Genomic DNA, 11,819 nt, shown 5'->3' with positions numbered 1-11,819 from the left:
CGTTCTCTAACCCAGTGTTGGTCTCTAACCCAGTGTGTTGGTCTGTGTCTCTAACCCAGTGTGTTGGTCTGTGTCTCCAACCCAGTGTGTCAGTATGTGTCTCTAACCCAGAGTGTCGTTCTGTGTCTTTAACCCTGTGTGTGGTCTGTCTGTGTCCTAAAACATGTGTGTTGGTCTGTGTCTATAACCTGTGTGTTGGTCTGTGTCTCTAAAACAGTGGGTTGGTCTGTCTTCGACCAGTGTGTTGGTCTGTGTATATAACCCTGTGTGTTGGGTATGCTAATCTGTGTGTTCCCCCAAGAGGACACTAGGAGTCAGGAGACACAGGTCAGAGGGCCCCAGTGTCTGGAACCATTCACAGCTGTAAACAGAACGTGAGAAAGCCTTGTGTGGTTTCCCCCGTCATAGACAAACACACACACACACACACACACACACACACACACACACACACACACACACACACACACACACACACACCGCTCACAGTGTGTAGTTTCCTCTGTGACACCAGGCTGCATGTGTCCCACATCAACTTCCTCTCTCTCTACTTTATCTAACATGCACACAAACAAAGACTCTCACACCCACCAGCTGGTTTTATTGTTTGTTGTTTGTGCCCTTTGCTCCATTCAAAGTTGGAGCCCAGTTTTGGAACTCACTGATGGCTTTGATAACGAAGTGTCCTGGGTTTTAGTGGGACAAACTCTCCCTACAGTCACCATGTCAATAAGAAACAGATAGTCCTGTCACAGACACAGACACACACACATAAACAGAGACACAGACACACACAAACACACACACAGAGACACAGACACACACACACAGAGACACAGACACAAACATACAGAGACACAGACACACACACATAAACAGAGACACAGACACACACAGAGACACACACACACACACACACACACACACACACACACACACACACACACACACACACACACACACACACACACACAGACACAGACACAGACACATACACAGACACACACATAGACAGAGACACAGACACACACACACAAACACACAGAGACACACAGAGACACACAAACACACAGAGACACAGAAATACACACATAGACACAGACACAGACACACACACACACACACACACACACACACAGACACAGACACACCCACACATAGACAGAGACACAGACACACACACATAGACAGAGACACAGACACAGACACACACACACACACACACACACACACACACACACACACACACACACACACACACACACAAACACACAGAGACACAGACACACACACACACACACACAGACACACACACACACACACACACACACACACACACACACACACACACACACACACACACACACACACACACACACACACACACACACACACACACACACACACACACACAGACACACACACACACACACACAGACACACACAGACACACACAGACACACAGACACACACACACACCCAGAGACACAGACACACACACAAACACACAGAGACACAGACACACACACACCCAGAGACAGAGACAGAGACAGAGACAGAGACAGAGACAGAGACAGAGACAGAGACAGAGACAGAGACAGAGACACAGACAGACAGACAGACAGACAGACAGACAGACAGACAGACAGACAGACAGACAGACAGACAGACAGACAGACAGACAGACAGACAGACAGACATGGTGCCATCTTTAAGACATTATAGCATCAGTCCCATCATCTCCTGCAGAGTGGAATCTGAGATCCGAGGACAACTAACTGGACAACTGAATAACTTAGTGGTTCCTCTCCTTCTCTCTTTATCATTCTCTTTGGGAGTGATGAGGTCACTGTTTTCCATGCCCACAGGCAGCGAGGAGGGTCGCGCATTCCCATTCTATTGTTTACTGTAACACTGAATACACTGTATGTTTCATATTGACCAGATTATTCCCCAATACACCACAGTATATTCTGAATGCTTTACTAGTTACTGAATCTGTGAGCATCTTTACAGAATTGATTGCATTTAGACCTATCTAAGACATCATCTAGCTTAAACCTCTAATATTGAAATGGTTGGTATGGGACTTGGTCTTGTTTTCATGCCCAGGACACGGAGTCTCTGCTGGGCAGATAGAGAAGAGACACTGGCTGATGTCACTCCCTCCATGTGTTATCTCTGTGCTCACAAAGCTCCTCAGAACTGGACCTCCTGACAGAGAGGTGTCAGGGATCTGCTGTCTGGGCCTGGGACCAACGCCCCATATTAAGACTGCAGACAGACACAGTGTAAAGCAATGTGCTTTGGCCACATACATACAGATCCCGAACTTATTGCCTCCTCCTTCTGTCCCTATCTCTGCCTCTCCACCTCCCCCTGTTCTACCATCTCATACATCCTACTCACCTCCCCCTGTTCTACCATCTCATACATCCTACTCACCTCCCCCTGTTCTACCATCTCATACATCCTACTCACCTCCCCCTGTTCTACCATCTCATACATCCTACTCAACTCCCCCTGTTCTAACATCTCATACATCCTACTCAACTCCCCCTGTTCTAACATCTCATACATCCTATTCAACTCCCCCTGTTCTACCATCTCATACATCCTACTCACCTCCCCCTGTTCTACCATCTCATACATCCTACTCACCTCTCCCTGTTCTACCATCTCATACATCCTACTCACCTCCCCCTGTTCTACCATCTCATACATCCTACTCACCTCCCCCTGTTCTACCATCTCATACATCCTACTCACCTCCCCCTGTTCTACCATCTCATACATCCTACTCACCTCCCCCTGTTCTACCATCTCATACATCCTACTCACCTCCCCCTGTTCTACCATCTCATACATCCTACTCAACTCCCCCTGTTCTACCATCTCATACATCCTACTCACCTCCCCCTGTTCTACCATCTCATACATCCTACTCACCTCCCCCTGTTCTACCATCTCATACATCCTACTCACCTCCCCCTGTTCTACCATCTCATACATCCTACTCAACTCCCCCTGTTCTACCATCTCATACATCCTACTCACCTCCCCCTGTTCTACCATCTCATACATCCTACTCACCTCCCCCTGTTCTACCATCTCATACATCCTACTCACCTCCCCCTGTTCTACCATCTCATACATCCTACTCAACTCCCCCTGTTCTACCATCTCATACATCCTACTCAACTCCCCCTGTTCTACCATCTCATACATCCTGCTCACCTCCCCCTGTTCTACCATCTCATACATCCTGCTCACCTCCCCCTGTTCTACCATCTCATACATCCTACTCAACTCCCCCTGTTCTACCATCTCATACATCCTACTCACCTCTCCCTGTTCTACCATCTCATACATCCTACTCACCTCCCCCTGTTCTACCATCTCATACATGCTACTCACCTCCCCCTGTTCTACCATCTCTTACATCCTACTCACCTCCCCCTGTTCTACCATCTCATACATCCTACTCACCTCCCCCTGTTCTACCATCTCATACATCCTATTCACCTCCCCCTGTTCTACCATCTCATACATCCTACTCACCTCCCCCTGTTCTACCATCTCATACATCCTACTAACCTCCCCCTGTTCTACCATCTCATACATCCTACTCAACTCCCCCTGTTCTACCATCTCATACATCCTGCTCACCTCCCCCTGTTCTACCATCTCATACATCCTACTCACCTCCCCCTGTTCTACCATCTCATACATCCTACTCAACTCCCCCTGTTCTACCATCTCATACATCCTACTCAACTCCCCCTGTTCTACCATCTCATACATCCTACTCAACTCCCCCTGTTCTACCATCTCATACATCCTACTCACCTCCCCCTGTTCTACCATCTCATACATCCTACTCACCTCCCCCTGTTCTACCATCTCATACATCCTGCTCACCTCCCCCTGTTCTACCATCTCATACATCCTACTCACCTCCCCCTGTTCTACCATCTCATACATCCTACTCAACTCCCCCTGTTCTACCATCTCATACATCCTACTCACCTCCCCCTGTTCTACCATCTCATACATCCTACTCAACTCCCCCTGTTCTACCATCTCATACATCCTACTCACCTCCCCCTGTTCTACCATCTCTTACATCCTACTCACCTCCCCCTGTTCTACCATCTCATACATCCTACTCACCTCCCCCTGTTCTACCATCTCATACATCCTACTCACCTCCCCCTGTTCTACCATCTCATACATCCTACTCAACTCCCCCTGTTCTACCATCTCATACATCCTACTCAACTCCCCCTGTTCTAACATCTCATACATCCTACTCAACTCCCCCTGTTCTACCATCTCATACATCCTACTCACCTCCCCCTGTTCTACCATCTCATACATCCTACTCACCTCCCCCTGTTCTACCATCTCATACATCCTACTCACCTCCCCCTGTTCTACCATCTCATACATCCTACTCAACTCCCCCTGTTCTACCATCTCATACATCCTACTCACCTCCCCCTGTTCTACCATCTCATACATCCTACTCACCTCCCCCTGTTCTACCATCTCATACATCCTACTCAACTCCCCCTGTTCTACCATCTCATACATCCTACTCACCTCCCCCTGTTCTACCATCTCATACATCCTATTCAACTCCCCCTCTTTATTTCTCTCTTTTTCTGCTTCTGCTTACCATTTCTCAATTCCTCCCATCTTTTTTCTCTCTCTCTCTCTCTCTCTCTCTCTCTCTCTCTCTCTCTCTCTCTCTCTCTCTCTCTCTCTCTCTCTCTCTCTCTCTCTCTCTCTCTCTCTCTCTCTCTCTCTCTCTCTCTCTCTCTCTCTCTCTCTCTCTCTCTCTCTCTCTCTCTCTCTCTCTCTCTCTCTCTCTCTCTCTGTGCTACAGGAGATTATGGATCGTATCTATAAGAATGTGATGACCAAGGTGGAGGAGATGAGCAGTGCTCAGAGGACTCTGTTCACTCTGGCCTACAACTACAAGCTGGAGCAGCTCTCCCAGGGACGCAGCACGCCACTGTGTGACAAGTACGTCAGTCAACTACAGTACACACACACACACACATCCTTACATATACACACTATATCGATTACACACACAAAACCTGATACAAGGTTGAGGCACAGTTCAACCAGGAAGTGTAAACATGAATTAACTGATCTCCTCCCCCTCCCCTCTCCTCCCTCCAGCTTAGTGTTTAAGAAGGTTCGGTCCCTCCTGGGGGGGAAGACCAGGGTGCTGCTGTCGGGTGGGGCACCCCTCTCTGCCGCCACCCAGCGCTTCATTAATGTCTGCTTCTGTTGCCCCGTGGGCCAGGGCTATGGCCTCACCGAGACCTGCGGAGCTGGAACCATCAGCGAGAGTGAGGGAGTGTGAGAGAGTGTGAGAGAGAGTGTGAGAGTGTGTGAGAGAGAGAGGGGTAGGAGGGAGGAAAGGAGGGATTTTTGGGATACAGAGGGATGGAGCTGAAGAGAAAGTAAATGGGAGACAGCATTGAAATATCCATTAGTTCTCCCCAATGCAGTAAAAGACTGCAGCCAGCAGTGATCCATTGCTCAGCATTAATGTTAACTGTGGTCCAATGAGAAAGTGCTGTCATCCCTCAGGGATGGGAGTGAGAGCACGGCCTTGGCGGGGTTACCATGGTTTGATCAGGTTGCCACGGTAACGGATGGGGCGCATTCAGCATAACAGTGCCGCTGTGTATTATACCGTGGTGAGTCAATGCAGCTTGTGATGGTAATGTGTGTGTGTTCCAGTGTGGGACTACAGTACAGGGCGAGTTGGAGGACCACTCGTTTGTTCTGAAATCAAGCTCAAGGATTGGGTGGAGGGTGAGTGACACAGACAGACAGGGAGGAGGACCCTTGGGTCTCTTTATCCACACACACACACACACACACACACACACACACACACACACACACACACACACACACACACACACACACACACACACACACACACACACACACACACACACACACACACACACACACACACACACACACACACTTATGAAAACAATGTCATATAGTTTACCAATCCATCCCACATAATTTACACACATGCCCTAGTCGGTGTGAGAGATGGACAGTGTTTAAGGAGAAAGATCACCCTCTCATATTTGAACTGCATTCACCATGATCTTGTAAGGAAGTCATTCAGAACACAACTCTTTCCTCTGTACAGTTTTCCATCATACAGTGTCGTAAGAAAGTATTCACTCCTCTTGACTTTTTCCAAATGTTCTTGTTACAAGATGGGATTCAAATGTATTTATCCGTCACTGTGTGTCAACGATCTACAAAGTACTACTCTGTAATGTCAAAGTAGAAGAAAAATTCTAACATTTGTCAAATTAAATTCTGAAAAATAAATCCCTAATATACCTTGATTACATAAATATTCAAACCCCTGAGTCAATACTTGTTAGAATCACATTTGGCAGTGATTACAGCTGTGAGTCTTTCTGGGTAAGTCTCTAAGAGCTTTGCACACCTGGACTGTACAATATTTGCACATTATTCTTTTCAACATCCTTCAAGCTCTTTCAAATTGGTTGTTGATCATTGCTAGACAGCCATTTTCAATTCTTACCATAGATTGTCAAGCCGATTTAAGTCAAAACTGTAACTATTTTTGGCATTGTTTTAGGTTATTGTCCTGCTGAAAGGGGAATTTGTCGGGCCTCCCGAGTGGCGCAGCGGTCTAAGGCACTGCATCGCAATGCTAGAGGTGTCACTACAGACCCCGGTTCGATCCTGGGCTGTATCACAACCGGACGTGATCAGGAGTCCCATAGGGCGGTGCACAATTGGCCCAGCGTCGTCTGGGTTAGGGGAGGGTTTGTCCGGGGGGGATTTATTTGGGTCATCGTGCGCTAGTGACTCGGTCGTCTGGGTTAGGGGAGGGTTTGTCCGGGGGGATTTACTTGGGTCATCGTGCTCTAGTGACTCGGTCGTCTGGGTTAGGGGAGGGTTTGTCCGGGGGGGATTTACTTGGGTCATCGTGCTCTAGTGACTCGGTCGTCTGGGTTAGGGGAGGGTTTGTCCGGGGGGGATTTACTTGGGTCATCGTGCTCTAGTGACTCGGTCGTCTGGGTTAGGGGAGGGTTTGTCCGGGGGGGATTTACTTGGGTCATCGTGCTCTAGTGACTCGGTCGTCTGGGTTAGGGGAGGGTTTGTCCGGGGGGGATTTACTTGGGTCATCGTGCTCTAGTGACTCGGTCGTCTGGGTTAGGGGAGGGTTTGTCCGGGGGGGATTTACTTGGGTCATCGTGCTCTAGTGACTCGGTCGTCTGGGTTAGGGGAGGGTTTGTCCGGGGGGGATTTACTTGGGTCATCGTGCTCTAGTGACTCGGTCGTCTGGGTTAGGGGAGGGTTTGTCCGGGGGGGATTTACTTGGGTCATCGTGCTCTAGTGACTCGGTCGTCTGGGTTAGGGGAGGGTTTGTCCGGGGGGGATTTACTTGGGTCATCGTGCTCTAGTGACTCGGTCATCAGGTGAACAGCGTTTCCTCCGACTGGCTTCCGAGTTAAGCGGGTGGGTGTTAAGAAGCGCGGTTTGGCGGGTCATGTTTCGGAGGATGCAAGACTCGACCTTTGCCTCCCGAACCCGTTGGGGAGTTGCAGCGATGAGATAAGGTTGAAATTGGGAAGAAAAAGGGGGTAAAATGCTAAAAAATAAAGTGAATTTGTCTCCCAGCGTCTGGTGAAAAGCAGACTGAACCAGATTTCCCTCTAGGATTTTGCCTGTGCTTAGCTCTACTACGTTTCTTTTAATCCTAAAAAAGTCACTAGCCCTTGCCAATGACAAGCATACCCATAACATGATGCAGCCACCACCATGCTTGAAAATATGAAGAATGGTACTCAGGGATGTGTTGTGTTGGATTTGCCCCAAACATAATGCGTTGTATTCAGGACATAAAGTTCATTTCTTTGCCACATTATTACTTAATTGCTTTGCTACTGCTCTGTCCTCCAGGTGGCTACCACATCACAGACACGCCCACCCCACGAGGTGAGATTCTGATTGGCGGGCCCAATGTTACCATGGGTTACTACAAGAACGAGTCCAAGAACCAGGACTTCTTTGTGGATGAAAACGGCCAGCGCTGGTTCTGTACGGGAGACATAGGAGAGGTCCATCCTGATGGATGCCTCAAGATCATTGGTGAGAAGCAGGGCTAACACCTCTTTTGAATGACTTGATTCTCAGTGTCCCCTTTCACCATGGTTATGCACCCAAGTTCATATTTGCTAAGATAAGCATTTACATTTGGGCATGTCCATCAAATGAGGCTGGTGGGAGGAGCTGTAGGATGATGGGCTCATTGAATGGTTGAAATGGAATCAATGGAGCAGAGTCAAACATTGTTTCCATGTTTGATGTGCTTGGTACCACTTCACTGATTGCATTCCAGCCATAACAATGAGCCTGTCATCCTATAGCTCCTCCCACCAGCCTCCTCTGATATCCATGTACAGTAGTATGTAAAGAAAACTCCCTGATACTGCCTACACCAGCACACCACATCAACATCATCCCAAAACCACTGAATCCCTTCTTCAAAACCCATGCCCCTACGTTCATCTATCAGTCTGGCAGAGCAGCTCCCAAGAACAACTGTTTCCCAATTCCACCTCACTTCTGAGAATTCATCTTGAGCCATGTTTACTTTGACATAAATCCTACAGCTCTCTGTTGTCTACATCTGTCTGTAAAGAATTGCAGTGCAGTGGAAAACGTGCTGTTTCTCCTCCAGTTCTCCTCAGTGTGTCCCTGTGTCTACAGATCGTAAGAAGGACCTGGTTAAGCTCCAGGCAGGAGAGTATGTGTCTCTGGGGAAGGTGGAGGCCATGCTGAAGAACTGCCCCCTTATAGACAACATCTGTGCCTACGCCAACAGGTGTGTGTGTGTGTGTGTGTGTGTGTGTGTGTGTGTGTGTGTGTGTGTGTGTGTGTGTGTGTGTGTGTGTGTGTGTGTGTGTGTCTGTGCGTGCGTGCGTGCGCGCGTGCGTGCGTGCGTGCATGTGCGTGCTCGTGAGTCTGTGTTTTTGTTTGACAATCCTTGTGGCAGTGGAGGCTGCTGAGGGGAGGACGGCTCATAATAATGGCTGGAACGGAGTGAATAGAATGGCATCAAGCCATGTGTTTGATGTATTTGATACCATTCCACCTATTCTGCTCCAGCTATTACCACGAACCCTTCCTTCCCAATTAAGATGCCATCAACCTACTGTGCCTTGTGGGTACCAAAAGTCCTCACAAGGATAGTAAAACAAGGAAAATTCGGACAAGTGGGGACATTTTTCCGCTCCCCACGAGGAGAAATGCTATTTTAGGCTTAGGGGTTAAGGTTAGGGTTAAGTTTAGGGTTAGGGAAAATAGGATTTTGGATGGGAATCAATTCTTTGGTCCCCACGAGGATAGCTATGCAAAACCGTGTGTGTGTGAATCAGTCTATGTAAAAAAACAGAGACATGGCGGTGTCTTCTTAACCGTTATCTCTCTTCAGCGATGAGATGTACGTGATTGGCTTTGTGGTGCCCAATCAGAAGCATCTGCTTTTGCTGGCGGAGCAGTATCTTATCCGGGGCTCATGGGAGGAGCTGTGTGACAACGCTGCCATGGAGGAGGTGGTCCTGCAGGTCATCACCGAGGCCGCCCTATCAGGTGAGAGGTCAAAGGTCATCAGACCTTGGAGAGAGGAGAGGGAAGTTATAGATAGATGGTAGTGGTAGTAGTATATACAGGTTATAGGGAGTCAGGTTGAAGCTCTACTTTTGTCATCCATTCCTTTTGGTGGTTGCTTTGGTTTCATCTCTGACTGGAGTTGTGATGCAATTCCTCTTCTTGTTTGTCTGTGCAGCCCAGCTGGAGCGGTTTGAGATCCCCCGTAAGATCCGTCTGAGCCCCGACCCCTGGACCCCCGAGACGGGCCTGGTGACCGAAGCCTTCAAGCTCAAACGCCAGCAGCTGAAAAGCAAGTACCAGGACGACATCGAGAGAATGTACGGCGGGAAGTAGGACCAGACCAGACCAGAACCTCTCCAAGCACAGAGCCAGCATCTGCCTCAAGCCGCCCAGCTCCTTGCTCCATCCTCTTATCCCCACCCGACCCCCAACCCCCATCCTGGACGAGCCACCAGAAGCACTCAAATTACTTGAATCTACTTTGTTCTCCTGAGACCAAAAAAGATAGACAGAGAGAGATAGAGAGAGAGAGACAGATAGAGAGAGAGAGACAGATTGAGAGAGAGAGACAGATTGAGAGAGATAGAGAGAGAGACAGATTGAGAGAGATAGAGGGAGAGAGACAGATTGAGAGAGAGAGACAGATTGAGAGAGAGAGAGAGAGACAGATTGAGAGAGATAGAGAGAGACAGATTGAGAGAGATAGAGGGAGAGAGACAGATTGAGAGAGATAGAGGGAGAGAGACAGATTGAGAGATAGAGGGAGAGAAATAGAAACATCAAAGAGAGGAGGCTGTGTTGTTGCAATATTTCCCCTTCACTGTTCCTTTATTCGATAAAATGGCTTTGCTTAAAAATGTGAATCAATAGACAATAGCCTAGCCCTGAAGACTGTTGGAGAGAAGGATTAGCTAGGGGAGAGTAAGTAAGGAGTGTTGTTGGAACACCCTCAAACAGTACCTCCATGTTCATTCCACTTCTTGCCCTCTTTGGAGATGATTTCCCTCAAGATGTGAGTTATGAGACAGGACAGGTAGGTCATGTTGCCTGTTGAGCTCATGTCTGTCTGAGTGTTGTCGACCGTTATTGAAGCACAAACTCAGGTTGATTGGAAAACTTTCCGTTTTAACCCCAATGCCCTTCTGTCTGAGGGCATCAGGAATGCTAAGCCATGAGAGCCTGTAGAGAGCAAGTACCATTAACATTTAGGTTAATAGCTGTTGTTTGATTATTTGTTTTTCTCCTTTAATTCCGTGATTCTGTTCACATTAGTATAGAGTCCTCATTGGCTAATTCTCTGTCCAAGTTCCAAATCCATGGCTGCTCACTGGCTGCTCACTGCTCACTGCTCACTGGCTGCTCACTGGCTTCTCAGCTCTATTCCTGAATCCAGTTTTTTTCACTGCTTATTCTATTGTTTATTTCAGAACCTAGTTCTGCCCGGAGACTAGTCTTACTTCCTGCAGGACAGGAAGAAACTACCTGTCAGTGTTTATTTTTGTTGTGTTTGGTTGATGCTGTTTTTTCTGCTTAGTGAGGCTTTAGTACGATGATATATATTAGATGCCCATCTGGCCATCCAATCCTACAAGCATCCAGTCAACAGGAGGTTCAGAGAGACTAAGATAAGATAATTACTTTATTATCCCCATGGGGAAATTTTGGTTGCGGCTAGGGCAGTGAAATGATGAGTCTCTTCCGCCAGAAGAAAAACAGAACATTTTGAGGTGAATATACAGTACCAGTCAAAAGTTTGGACACACCTACTCATTCAAGGGTTTTTCTTTATTTTTACTATTTTCTACATTGTAGAACAATAGTAAAGACATCAAAACTATGAAATAACACATATGGAATCATGTTGTAACCAAAAAAGTGTTAAACAAATAAAAAATATATTTTAGATGTTAGATTATTCAAAGTAGCCACCCTTTGCCATGATGCCAGCTTTGCACACTCTTGGAATTCTCTTGCAATGCTTTTCCAACAGTCTTGAAGGAGTTCCCACATATGCTGAGCACTTGTTGGCTGCTTTTCCTTCACTCTGTGGTCCAACTCATCCCAAACCATCTCAATTGGGTTGAGGTCGGGTGATTGTGGAGGCCAGGTCATCT

General features: G+C 47.6%; 1 protein-coding gene across 1 annotated transcript in view; it reads left to right on the top strand.

The window, feature by feature from the left end:
* The window catches only part of LOC120028479 (long-chain-fatty-acid--CoA ligase 3-like), a 24,627-nt gene extending 14,589 nt beyond the window's left edge, over positions 1-10,038 (top strand). Inside the window, exons 4-10 of the mRNA XM_038973684.1 lie at positions 4,877-5,031; positions 5,194-5,366; positions 5,764-5,838; positions 7,993-8,181; positions 8,803-8,917; positions 9,527-9,684; positions 9,881-10,038. Coding sequence (XP_038829612.1) covers positions 4,877-5,031; positions 5,194-5,366; positions 5,764-5,838; positions 7,993-8,181; positions 8,803-8,917; positions 9,527-9,684; positions 9,881-10,038 — 1,023 coding nt within the window. The remainder of the gene's footprint in view (positions 1-4,876; positions 5,032-5,193; positions 5,367-5,763; positions 5,839-7,992; positions 8,182-8,802; positions 8,918-9,526; positions 9,685-9,880) is intronic.
* Positions 10,039-11,819: the final 1,781 nt, after the last annotated feature.

The sequence above is a fragment of the Salvelinus namaycush genome, chromosome 34 (genome assembly GCF_016432855.1).
Source record: "Salvelinus namaycush isolate Seneca chromosome 34, SaNama_1.0, whole genome shotgun sequence".
NCBI lineage: Eukaryota > Metazoa > Chordata > Actinopteri > Salmoniformes > Salmonidae > Salvelinus > Salvelinus namaycush.
Note: the sequence above shows the minus strand (reverse complement) of the source record. Positions and strands in the feature narration are given on the sequence as shown.